Raw genomic sequence first — 13253 nt, 5'->3', positions numbered from 1 at the left:
CCAAAATAACTGAAAACAAAAAACCCGATGTGTAATGGTTCGGTTACGATTTTCAATATTCATTACCCGCGGTTAACCAAGCCGAATCTTGATATATATACCTACATATAATCATATATATGTATATTTACACATATTCGTTTGTGTATTACATGAATACATCATTTACATATATATTTAACTAAATTTTTGCATTTGTTGCCTAAAATATTAACAATTTTACTAAATTTCTTTAACAATCTATGATTAGTTTTGGATATTCTAAGTTATTTTCTTTTATATATATATATATATATATATATCTCCTTTTAAGAAAAGCTGTTAACTCTGTTTAAAATATTTATCAAAAATGTTAATGATCATATAGAAGACATTTTAAGTAGTAAATCATGATACTCTTAAATAGAAGTTTGCATTACATAAATATAACGTTAGAAAAAAATAATTCAAAATTAAATGTAATGTATATATATTTATAAAACAAAATATTAATGTAGTTAAATAACTATTATACATAAAATAATTAAAAACTTAAACTTTATATAATATAATTTTAATAAATGGTTGACCGAAAATAAAACTAACTTTTTAAGGTAACCGAAATTAACGATTCAAAAAATCTAACTAACCGAACTGAACTAAAACTTGAAAAAATTTTCAAAATTCTAGCTAACTAAACCAAATTGAACCATTTATAGTCCAAATTGTTAAGGTAAAAACACTATGGCGGTTTAAGTAAGTATGGGCGTATGGCGGTTTAACTCCGAGTATCCAACCAAATAAAACAAAAGAATACACAAACCCGACCCATTTGAAGCTACTGATTACTAAAGAAGGGTTTTACAAAGAAAATCGGCGAGAGGGTTTTGCCCATCAAAATCCAAATTCAAAATGAGATCGATTTGGCCGTAATGACAATCATGCCTTAGAGTAAATAATAAATAATAATAATAATCAAAAAGTGGTAGATGCCATGGCCGAAGAAAAAGATGAGTCTACAACAAACCCTTGTTGTACTTTGGTAATTTCTTTACTCTATATTATATACATATATATATATATATATGTATATGTATGTATTAATTTTTAAAGATAAAAAAACATGATGAGTTTATATAATTAGTTGTTAATTGCATTTTATAGATGCTGGTTAATATTTATGATTTGGGTTTTATGTTTAGTGGAAAGATAGATTTTTGAAGCTGCAACAAAAGCTTAAGAAGGCGGAAGAAGGCCGGGCGTTTCTTAAGGAGGCGGTCAAGGTTTACGAGGGACAATGTGATAAGGTGCAGGCTGAATGTCTCAAGTTCAAGACTGGTATGGATATATGTTGTTATTTTTTGGATGAATTACTTTTAGTTTATTAGTATCATCATTATATATATATATATATATATATAGGGTAACACTCCGGTGAGAACACTTTTATAATAAGAACGGTGAGAACACTTAAAAACATCATTTTGATGCATTAAAAGTCCATAAAACTAACATAGTGCTCAACTAATTATCATTATTTAAGTGTTTAACAACACATTGATCCGTCAAAATCGAAAAAATCACGTTTTTTTTGTGTGCATCCATCTTGGATGCATATTCATCAATATGATGCATCCAACAAAAAAAGAGATTTTTTCGATTTTGACGGATCAATGTGTTGTTAAACACTTAAATAATGATAATTAGTTAAGCACTATGTTAGTTTTATGGACTTTTAATGCATCAAAATGTAATTTTTAAGTGTTCTCATTTGTTCTCATTTGTTCTCATTTTAATTTCATTCTCATTTGATTGTCACCCTATATATATATATATATATATATATGTAACTTATGCATTTGTAGATGTTGGTTTTGTGAGGTAGAAATGAGTGTTTGTATGAAACTATGAATCTAAAGGGACATAGGGTTATAGGGCGTTAGCGTTTAGTTGTAGCAAATTGTCTGTAGCTTATTTTATCTCTAGAAAAGGATATGCGTGTTTTACAACGGGCAACCGTGACAATGATCACACCAACGACAATAAACAGAAAATGGAAGTAATTAGAACAAGAATCACAAGAAAAATACGATACAGGAATTTAATGCGGTTATGTCCAATCACTCAAACCGAATGATTGGTTTACTCCACGGCCAAACCAGAGATATTTATTGATTTTCATAGTACATGTTTTTTGCCTTAGGTTACAATAATGCAGAGGAGTTTATATGGAGAGGCTAAAACTTGGTCACCAAATTAGCACAAGAAAGCCTTAATCTGGTGGGTCCACTTGGCACTGGCTCCTGCACATTGAGCCCATCTGCTAGCTGACCCAACCCATTCGGATGGAGGCAAGTCCCGTTAGTCCCATGCCCGCCCGTAGGCACGGTGACAAATTAATGGTAAAACCTGGTGCTTTCTAAGACTTGAACCCGGGTTTCCCCAAACCAAAGTCTTAATTGCAAGACTCCCATGCCAATCCTTCTTTGAGAGTTTGTGTTCACTTTTCTATGAGAAGTTTCTTAGAAGTCTGGTTTGAGCACTTTTTCTGATTTCAGTTTTTTTTTTTATAACTTATTTGAAAAAAAATCAACTTACTTCTACAACTTAACAGCCCTTTAGTTTCCACTTCTTATTAACTTATTTAGTAGTAAAACCAGAAAATGTAGGTTGATTGGTTTAGTTATAGACCGAGCTGATTACTACAATACTATATAGTCATTTCGATTGAATCTTTGACGAAAAAAATCAATTTAGCCAGAAAACTGAATGATGGATGTAGTTTGTATATGGGAAATCACTGAAAACAACATATGAGTTTTAAGCTAAGTGACTAATGGTTGGATTGATTATTTTGTGTATTGCATGTTTTGCAGCTTATGAGGAGGAGAAGATGAAGAGTAACTGTGAAAGAATGGATAAAGAGAAAGAAAAGGCTGCACGCATTGTGTTGGAAAATGAGATATCCAGCTTGAAGTCTGAGAATTTGTTATTGACTCAAAAAGGAGGCTCAGTACCGCAACACATGGATGAAGAACTTTTACATCTCAGAGAACGCATCTTGGAGAGTGAAAAGGAGATAAATTGCTTAAGAGAGCAGCTTCAGATGAAATGCAACACTGACCAAGAATTAAGTAATCTAAGAGCACAGTTGCTCAATGTGGAAACAGAAAAGAAACATCTAAAGAAGGATCTTCAAAAAGAGAAGGCTAGAGCAGATTCGGAGAAAAAACGTGCTGATCAAGTATTGAAAACTGCAAAATCTGAGCAGACTGAAGTTAAAGCTCTCAAGAATGAGAAAAATACTATGAATGATTTGTCTTCTCTAAAGTCCAAGAATCAAAATTTGGAAGCAGAAATAAGTCGGCTTAAAGAACTTCTTGATAAGGAGAAAAAGCGAGCGCAGTCTGAGACAAAGATAGCCGAAACCGAGAAGAGAAATGCTAATAAAGTGAAAGAAATGTTAAAGGCAGAACAAAGTAGAGTCGAGGAGCATATAAAATTGGTTGACGCTGAAAGGAAAAAAGCCGAAGAGTTTTCACATCAGCTGCAAAAGTTAAAGTGTGAGGCAGATGAAGTAAGATCAAAGTTGGTTTCAGAGAGCTCAAAGATCAAAGAGGCAAACAAGAAGAAGCTTGAGTCTGAAAGGAAAAAGGTAATCAAAGAGAAAAAGAAAGCCGAAGAACAGCAAAAGATTGCAGAAATGAGTACAAAACATGCTTTGGAGGAAAAACACCGTGCTGATAGTTTTAAACAGCAGTTGGAAGAGTATCAGAAAAAATATGTTAGTTTGAAGAAAGATATGGAGGAACTAAAAATTGGGAACTGTGGGCAAGTTAATCAGAACACAAATCAAGTGAGAAACGGCTCACGTTTAGACATCGAAAGAGAAGCAGAGCTGAAGAAGGCTGTAGAGATGTATAAATTGCAGGCTTTGGCAGAAAAGTCTCGTGCTGATGAGTTAGCTCAGAAGCTAGAAATTACCCAAAAAAGGACACGAAATGCTACTAAAGAGATTCAGGATCTTGTTCCTTCCAAAAGTTTAATGAACCCTATCATGGATGCCGAAATGAAACTTCTGAAGAAAAGATTGAAGCTTGAAAAGGCGAGAGTAAAGCATGGCAATCAAGTGGCCGAGCATGAAAAGAAGTGTAAAGAAACAGTGGAAGAAGAACTTCATCAACTAAAGCTGGAGTTTGCTCGGTTTTCAAATCGTGTAGGCCTCTGTAGCTGTCTTGCTATCTGCAATGAAGGTAAATCTTGCATGGAAAAGGTTCGTTTTGATTTCTTTACTTTTCATTTTTTTTTATAAATATTGTGAAGATTTTTTTCTTCATTACAAGGATGTGATATATTGATGAAAATCTGCTACAAATGTTGATTTATGTATTTTTCAGAGCGGTAATATGAACTCAAAGAGGAAGTATATGCACCCTGAGAGCAGAATAGAACTTATGAAGCCTACTTGTGCAGCCACAAAATCTTCTGAATATTGTAAAACAAGTTTACCAAGTCCTGCTCTGTCACTTCCTATATCTGGAACTTGTACCGAATCCACCTCAGGTACTGCCTCTAAATTGGAGCCTCTGCTTGGAGGCTCTAACAGAAAAAATTTAGACAGTTCTGCCCTTGTTTCAAGTATGTCATCTTTTTCTGATCGACAGTTGGTGGGCGCTCAGGGAAATTGTCATTTTTCTTACTCAAAAGAGAATTCCAATCTACAGTTGCCTAGTATTGATAATATTGTCAAAAGTCCTCTTGGAGTGAAGAACAAAGAGGGAAACACCAGGAAAAGGAAGCGGCTAAATGCAATTGAATCTAATGAGCATTTGTATGTTGAGGGTGAAACATTGCATGCAAAAATAGCAAAGAATATATCTGCATTGCATGGTATATCAGGTCTAAATGATAAACCATTGAAAGAAGGAACGCCTATTGATCAAAATGAAGAGCAGGGTATAAGAATTGTCAGAGGCGAAGATGGAGTGAAGGCTACTCATACACACAACAATGATCTCAACACTTTTAACAGAATGTTTGATGTTGATTACATGAAATTACTTAATTTGGACAGTGAAATTGACGAGGACAGATACCGTGCTGCAGTTGAAAGGCCACTCTCACCTACCCTTCCAAACGTTGAGTTTGAAATGATCCAATCAGATGATCTAGATGATTGTAGGCCATCCGTAGCTAATAACATGTCAACTGTTGAGCCTTATGGTGATACCTCTGAGATCCCTGGGATTGTTGGATCTGACAACCATGCTTGTATATATCAGGACCAAGAATCTATTGCGGTGACGGGAACTTCGTATTTAGGACATAAGGGGGCTAAGATATATGGAAATGGATCTAGATCCGCATGTGATGATTCTGGTCAGTGTGTTGTTGTATTTCCAGAATTCAGGGACAGCGGCAGTCTTGCTAAGATATTTCACATAACGAAAACATTTACGGATCGGTGCTGTGCGTTTTCTCAGAGTGATTACGCATTCAAAAATGTTTTGTCGGCTTTTTCTACGGATGAAATTCTTTCCCCGAAGTAAGTACCTTATAATACAGTTCTTCCACATCACAAAAGTTCATAGCAAATTCTTAGCCCCACATTAGTTTGCATAACTACACTATGATACATAAGTTTCCGAGTGAAAATGCATTGCCTAAATCTAAAATAGGGCTAAGTAGTCAAGGACATAAATTTCGGTGTTTCGGTCACGGACTGGTATACAAAATATCGTTTTTTTCGGTGGTATTTCGGTAATTCTAATATTATATATGTATTTATATATATATACATAAATAAGAGTAAAAGATAAAACCTGGAAGTGCTGAAACAGAATTCACCGAAATTTCAGAAATTTCGGTCAAATTTCGGTGGTATTTCGGTCAAAACCACCGAAAATTTCGGAAACGATTTATAAACCGAAATTCAATACCGAAATTATGTCCCACCACCGAAAACGGAAATTTCACCGAAATTTCACCGAAATTGATAACATAGAAATAGGGTAATTGCTTGAAATAGCATCCTACTTTCACCTTTTTACGATTTATATCTACATGCTACTGTATTTTGTTGTATCAGCAATATCCACTTTTTTGCATGAAAAGCATGCTACTGGTCACTGCTTATAATGTTATAAGATGGATGGTAGGTCAATTCTTAGCAGCATAAGCAATGATGTCAAAAAAAAAAAATTTGATAGCAAGGATTTATGATTTTCTAAATGTGTTGCCAATATTCATTATAGTTTGAACCTTTTCATGCCTCCTTCCATCTCTACAAACTTTCAATTCTCTCTCACCCCAGATCATCACCATTTCCATACCACATTAGAAGTTTTGGCATTTTTTGGCTGTTGTGCGCCACCCTGACCATCACCAGTTGCTGCACCTCGGTAGGGCTATCCTCATTTGACTTATTTTATAGTTATCTAAACAATAACAGATTGATTTATGATTTTGGTGGAAACCTGAAATCACCAACTCTGGCAAGTAATATATATGATCATTGTAGACACCTAAAAAGTGACGACGACCACCGCCATACAGCCGCCATTGGTTGAATTGCAACCTAGGCTATTAATTCAACCAACTTGTTCAACAAAATCAACTTATTGGAAGGAGCCTGTGTTAGGTTTTTATTTTCATCGCTAATCAAAAGTAAAAAATGAGGCTTATAAGTTGAAGTGTTACGGGTGTTTGTCGCAGGGGAAAGGGAGTGGGAAGGGGGGTGGTAGTTGGTGAATTTCCTGTTTCTGGCAACAGGGGAGGGAGAATCTTCTGTTAGAAAAGAAGATGGAGGATAGCACCACATGGGACATGAGAAAGGTAGGTTTGCGATGTGAGAGCGGGAGGAAGGAGGTGGCAGCTGGTTGCCAGTAGCGGAGGATAGGCTGTCAAGGTGTTATTATCACAGGCTGCTGATGTAGTAGTCGTTACTGGCACAAACTGCCATTTTAAATAATATAAACAAAACCTAAATAAGTCATATTTGAAATTTGATATTTACGGGTACGTTTAAAAAAGTACGTCACTGTAGTTGTGAACGTGGACAATGATGTGTAAAGGATAATGACAAAGATTAAAGAAAATTGATGAGATGTTAGCTTTAGGTCTTGTATTATTATTAGTTAAACAGATAGTATGTTGCTATAAAGTTAAAAAGGTGAAAGTAGGTTGCTATTACACAAGCATGACTTCGGATATGGTTTTATTTGTTTCTTTTTCTTCTTGCACATGGATTTTAATTTTGTATTTTTTCTGTCAGGGAAATGGTCTGTCTGTTCTTCACTCTGTTTATTAAGAGCTTCTCGGGAATTGCTTTGACTAACTTCAACAACATACGCGATGGGAGTTTTATGAACTGTTTAGATATCTTTTCTGGACAATTGAGGAAAGGTATGTGTTGACATATTGTTTTCTGTTGGTTTTATAATTTGATTGTGCTTATTCTTCAGTTCTTATTTCCTATTTGCAGTGATGTGTGATATCGAGACAAGAAAGATATTTACGGAAGTAGTGGACTTGGATGAACTTATCACTCTAATTCAAGATTTTATTTGTAACAAAAGAGTGCTGTTCTGGATTGATACAAAATCTGAGACGCTGTCCTTACCTGACTATAAAGCTTCATTGCATCAGTTGGTGCTTGGGGCAGCCCTTTTAGCATCAATTTGTGCAGCTTTTGACCGTATTGATTCTATATGTGAGGCATTGTGCGTCATTTCTGACATCACCAGTTCTTCAACTTTGACATCTCTGCATGTGTTTGCTTATGTATGCGGGGAAAAGTTGTTAAACCATGGTGACTACAATTTATTAATGACTGTAATAAAATCTTTAGTTACATACTGTGAGAGGGAAAATCTGTCATCAGGCTTTGCTCCATGCGCCAAGTGTCCATTTTCAGATTGCGCTGTTTCCATGGAAGAACTTGCATCGCTTCTTTTGAAGAAAGTTAGTGGCTACTGTACGCACAAGCACATGATGTCGACACACGAATTAATAACTGTTGCTGACGATACTTTATCCAATTTGCGTGATGTTCTGTCCCTATTGGAGCTGTTGGCATCTAATATGGTACAAACTTAATTGTACTTAATTTTCATATTGTGTATATGTCAATCCATATGCAAAAGAAGGCATATGGATTTTTTGTTTGTTTTTGTTTTACTAACTGTTGTTTTTTTTTTTTTTTGTTGACATGCAGAGATGGGGTTGGGTTTGTGAGAATATTATCAGTCAGTTGTTGGGACTTGTGGAAGTATGTGCTCTGGAAACTCCTTTGGCTGCTGTTTTTGTTCTGCTAGGCCAATTGGCAAGGTAATTTTTATTCCTTTGGTTGCCCTCAAAGCAACAAATATTGGATGTGTTTCAAGTTTGTGCAAGATTTATATGCTCTTACTTGCAAGTTGCTGTTAATATTTTTATTGGGGTATACTCACATGCGGGTTACTAAATCATGAGGTAGGGTCATAGGGAAGGTTTTTTTTTTTGTATGTTTTAGTTACTTGTATGATATAGATGGAGTTTTAGTATTTTTATGAACTTATGAAGAACCTTTATCAGAATCGTTAGAAAAATGTTGCAAGTTAAAATTTTATCTTAATCTGATATAGGTAAAGTTATGACTAATGAAAATCGCATATAAAGGGCAGATATAGACAAGGGGAGTTTATTTCTTTTTAATCTGTAAATCTATAATGGATATTTAGGGAATGTGAGAATAGGTGATCATTGACAAACAAGGTAAATTGGTCCTTACCCAGTGTGGAAATGGTATTTTTCTGAACCTGGTCATCAATACAAATTCTGTACCTCATTAGGTCCATATCCTATCAAAAGCTGAGATGAATTTCTTGAGATAAGTGGGAATAGACTTTTGGGTTTTGGTAGAGGTGGCAAGATGGGTCGATAGGTTAGTTCTGTGAAGGTTCAAAATCGAACTTGAGCTGGAATGGCTCATTTTAGCACAGGTCGAAACTTTTTTGTGTAGTCTTTAATTGTGTGTGTGTATACACACACATAATTACAGAAATAGTAGTAATACAATAAACTCCAAACTTGTGATGAAGTGATTTAGGAGGTTGTATTCATTGAGAATACACTCCAAACAACTTTCAACTAAATGTTTGGTTTGCCCTCATTGAGTTTTTTGAAATCAAACACAAGGAAAAGGTCGAAATTGCCATCAAGATACTAGTTGTGGTTGGAACCGGTCGCTGGAAAAAAAACCTGTTAGGCCGCTACATCTTTGTCAAAAAAATGGCTCACTGTTCGCTCGCTATCCCTGTGTAACCTGAACAGGGGAAACTTTTTGTTTTACCTGTTTAAATTAGGTAGTTTTGGCTAAGTTGTTTTTTACCTGGTTGGACGATACGTATATGCTGAAATGCTGATAGAGTTTGTCACAATTATGTTTGCTCTAGTGATAAGATGTATACATGCCACATTAATCAAAAATACCATCAAAAGTAAAATTTGTCTATTGGTTGTATGTCTCTTCCATGTAAGTTCCACTTTGTTAGCAATACCAATTTTAATAGAGATTTTTAATATCTACCAGGGATGATAAAACTGTCTAGATTCATAATTAATGCTATCAATACTTTGCAACTATAATTGGTGAAGAGTTCTTCTGAATCTTCTGAAAAGGGACACGTCGCTTTCCTGAGAAGCCATTCAGTTTCCATCTTAATTGCATGTATAATTTGAAATATGACGGAACATGATCTTTTTCTTTTCAGTTCAATTTGGTCTGCTTATATTTTTTTATGTTCGGCATTCTTTTAATCAAATTTCCCTATATTACAGACTTGGCATTGATGCTAATGGATTCGAAGACACACAAGTTGAGAATATTAGAGTCAAGTTGAGTTCATTCATATCCCAGAACACCTCTTATAAAATTGGTTCACCAATCCAGTTTGCTGCTGTAAATGCTTTATTGGGTACAATGCCATCTCACAGTTTCCAAGAAATTTGCAAGAATAGCTTAGAGCTGCTACCTCATGTAATTTCCCCAACTGCAACTAGTTCTATACAGAAGTGGTTTTCTTTACTGAGTGATGAGCAGAAATCGTTGTCAGTTAGACTCTTAACTGTCGATGTTTCATAGCTACGTATTTTGTAATTTAAACCAATCAATTTTGTAGTGCTAGTGGCAACAGATTTTGTCGAGTTTGACGGTTAATTGATTCAATGGCAATCACTTCTGCTGTAGCCTTTTGCAATTGCTGGTCCGCACAAATTCATGTTGTATGGAACGCTTTGATATATGAATCAATAGATGTGAGTTCCATTTGTAAATTGGAATCTTTTTTTTATATGTACAAATGGTCTCCGTATTTTTGTACTCGTTCGAGGAAATTTTAAACAAAGCCATTGATATCCATGAAAGTAATATAACGATTTTTGATTCATTATATTCGCTAATTTGTATAGATTACATGTTAGTTTTGATGAAGGGGGATACTTTGTTCATTTCTGAAAAAGTTATCTGGATCTATCATGCTTTTAACTCGTGCCAATCTCTTGAAGTTTCTCTTGAAGTACTTCTCACCCCAAACAATAGCTTCAGAGTAACTCATGTTGCCTTGATTGTTTGTTCCCAGATCTAAGTCGCGATAATTAAGGTATGCATGTCTCGGGTGTTTTGAAACATAAGGCTTCATATATTTGTACAACTCCCTTAACCAATGTATATGCTTGTTTGACGCCCGGATACCGTTGACTTCCCATTTGACCAAATATTGTATGTTGTACAAAGTCCCTCTTCGGTGAGGGAATGGGAGGTGGGCGTCTGAAATCTCACTCATCCGCCCACCGTACGGATCCATTATCATGAAAACAAGCTTCTGTTGAAGAAACTTTTCCTGAATATCTACAAATACTTGTTTTGGTATAGGTTTTGTCACAAAATCGGATTTTGCTTTGAAGTAGCTCACGTAAGGGTCAGTTTTGTTTCCTAGTAATAGTTTTGGGGATTTTTCTAAGCCGGCAAAGTAAAGAACTGATTCTATCCAACTCATTTCCATGCAGTCGGTCGGTTTTAAACCTAGTTGAGGGAAACTTTCGTTCATCAGCGGGAGTAGGTCTTTGAGTTCTCCCAAGAAAAGTGAGTTGAATAGCGCTTGAACAGGTGTAGTCTTATTGTCATGAATATATTGAATGACTAATCTGATAAACAACTCATTTCTCATCTTATACGCTACGTTTTGCCAATGATGGATGATTTCATTGGTGTGGTGATCCATGTTCTTGTGAACATTGAACACAGTAACTGTTGGCGGAACTCGAACAAGTTTAATTTTCCAAGAGACAATTACACCAAAACTTGAGCCGCCTCCACCTCTTATCGCCCAAAACAAATCTTCACCCATTGCTTCCCTATCTAGAAAGCGTCCCTTGGCATCTACCAAGTAAGCATCAACGACATTATCAGCCGCTAAGCCATATTTCCGCACCATAGCACCAAACCCGCCACCACTGAAGTGTCCCCCAACACCAACACTTGGGCATATCCCTGCTGGGAAACCATGAGTATGACTTTCTTGTGCTATGCTGTAGTAAAGCTCCCCTAGTGTTGCCCCGGATTGGACCCAAGCAGTTTCATCATGTATATCAACACTAATTGAGCGAAGGTTGCTCATGTCGATAACCACGAAAGATGTTTTACAAAGGTATGACAACCCTTCATAGTCATGGCCTCCACTTCTAACTCTGACTTGCAACCCATGTTTTTGGCTACACAGGATAGCCGCTCGTATCTCATATTCGTTTTGAGGCATAACGATCCCTAATGGTTTCTGTGACAGAGTCGAATTTGAACATCGAGGGTTGTGTTGAGACAACACAAGGGATGAATACATTGGCATGTCTTCAGTGAAGACATATCTTGAGGTATTAGCAAATGGGAGTACGAAGTTGGTCATACATGAAACAAATTCATTATTGGTTACAATTGCATCAATGAATGTTATGGTAACCAATAAAACACAAGTTGCTACAAGAATGGAATGGCTCATGATGTTTTTGATGGATGGTTTAGTTTTTTCTTCATGTTAGAAGTGGTTATTAATAGGATTAGAGTGAAGTTTGGAATATTTCGGACCCAAATTCTTTTGAGTTTAGAAATTTGTCATGAACCATAACGAGAAAAGGTACGTTAATTTCTATGCAAAGAAATTGACAACCTACTTAGCCATTACTATAATGTTAATATTAATCCTTTTTGGTTAATTTTTGATGAAAATGCACGTTTATGAACTTATATATTTTTTCAGAAGTTTGATATTTGTCGTCCTGGAGAGGATCTCTTGTTCGGCAGAGTGACTTTCATTTATTCTTATGTATTTATGCATGTCCCATTTATTGTCTTGGCCGGGGGTGCATCCCATTTGGCCATTTCAATGATTTTGTTGTATTGGAAGTTTTTTTAGAATTACTCTAATTTTGGATAGAAATATGATTATCTCATACTATGTGTCAAACAACGTCTCTTTCTTTTAAGAAATGTAAATACACACATTGATGATAACCAATTTCGAAAATCGAAACCATAACTTCGATACGGTATCAAGTATCTACTTTGATGATAACCAGTTTCGATACCAAGTGGTTGGATATTGGTTCGATACGATGTTATACTGAAAACCATCACTATAGTGTGTTAATATGCCCTAAAATGTCTACAAACATAATCATTCATAACTTTAAAGATTTTTTTTTATTCATAAAATGTTAGAATGTATAAATAATATTTATATGTATCAAGTAAAAAAATAAAAGAAGACATAAAATTTAACTGAAAATTGTTGTGTGTAAAAAGAAAAAAAAACAAGACTAGGCTTCATTCTTGAGTTTTTTTTAAAGGGAAAGATATAAATTTTTATCTTTTTACATTCTTGAGTTTCTTTTCCAAAAGAAAAGAAAATGGAAGGAAAGAAAATCATGATTTTTTCCTCCAAAAGTTTTCTGGTCATTTTGGCCTGATTTGGATGGAAAAGAAAATGGAAAGGTGGTTGCAGGTGGCGGTTTCAGGCGGTGGTTGCAGGTGGCGGTTGCAGGTGGTTGTTGCAAGGAAGGGGGGTTTGCAGGTGGAAGGGAGTGGTTGCAAGCGGGTTTCTTTTAGTTTACTTTCAAACTCGAGAATGACTTCTTTAAATGTAATCTTCGATCTTTTCCTCTCCTATCCGATCTTCTTTTTTATTTTCTTTATTATTTTAATAAAGACTCAAAAATGCAATGTAAGTTTTAACCAAATAAAA

At 35.3% G+C, this 13253-nt stretch overlaps 2 protein-coding genes across 2 annotated transcripts; one reads left to right on the top strand and one right to left on the bottom strand.

The window, feature by feature from the left end:
- The first annotated feature begins 793 nt into the window (after window positions 1-793).
- LOC122580067 lies at window positions 794-10293 on the top strand. The gene is made up of 8 exons (XM_043752337.1): window positions 794-1021; window positions 1182-1317; window positions 2856-4252; window positions 4377-5524; window positions 7253-7383; window positions 7463-8064; window positions 8195-8307; window positions 9799-10293. The coding sequence occupies exons 1-8, from the start codon at window positions 974-976 to the stop codon at window positions 10100-10102; spliced, it is 3879 nt and encodes a 1292-aa protein (XP_043608272.1). The 5' UTR covers window positions 794-973; the 3' UTR covers window positions 10103-10293.
- A 143-nt stretch (window positions 10294-10436) lies between these two features.
- Window positions 10437-12011, bottom strand: LOC122580624 (berberine bridge enzyme-like 22). The gene has a single exon (XM_043752890.1). It carries the CDS (start codon window positions 12009-12011, stop codon window positions 10437-10439), a length of 1575 nt encoding a protein of 524 aa, XP_043608825.1.
- Window positions 12012-13253: the final 1242 nt, after the last annotated feature.

Source organism: Erigeron canadensis, chromosome 8 (assembly GCF_010389155.1).
Source record: "Erigeron canadensis isolate Cc75 chromosome 8, C_canadensis_v1, whole genome shotgun sequence".
Classification (NCBI taxonomy): Eukaryota; Viridiplantae; Streptophyta; class Magnoliopsida; order Asterales; family Asteraceae; genus Erigeron; species Erigeron canadensis.
This window is presented reverse-complemented; position numbering and strand designations above follow the sequence as displayed.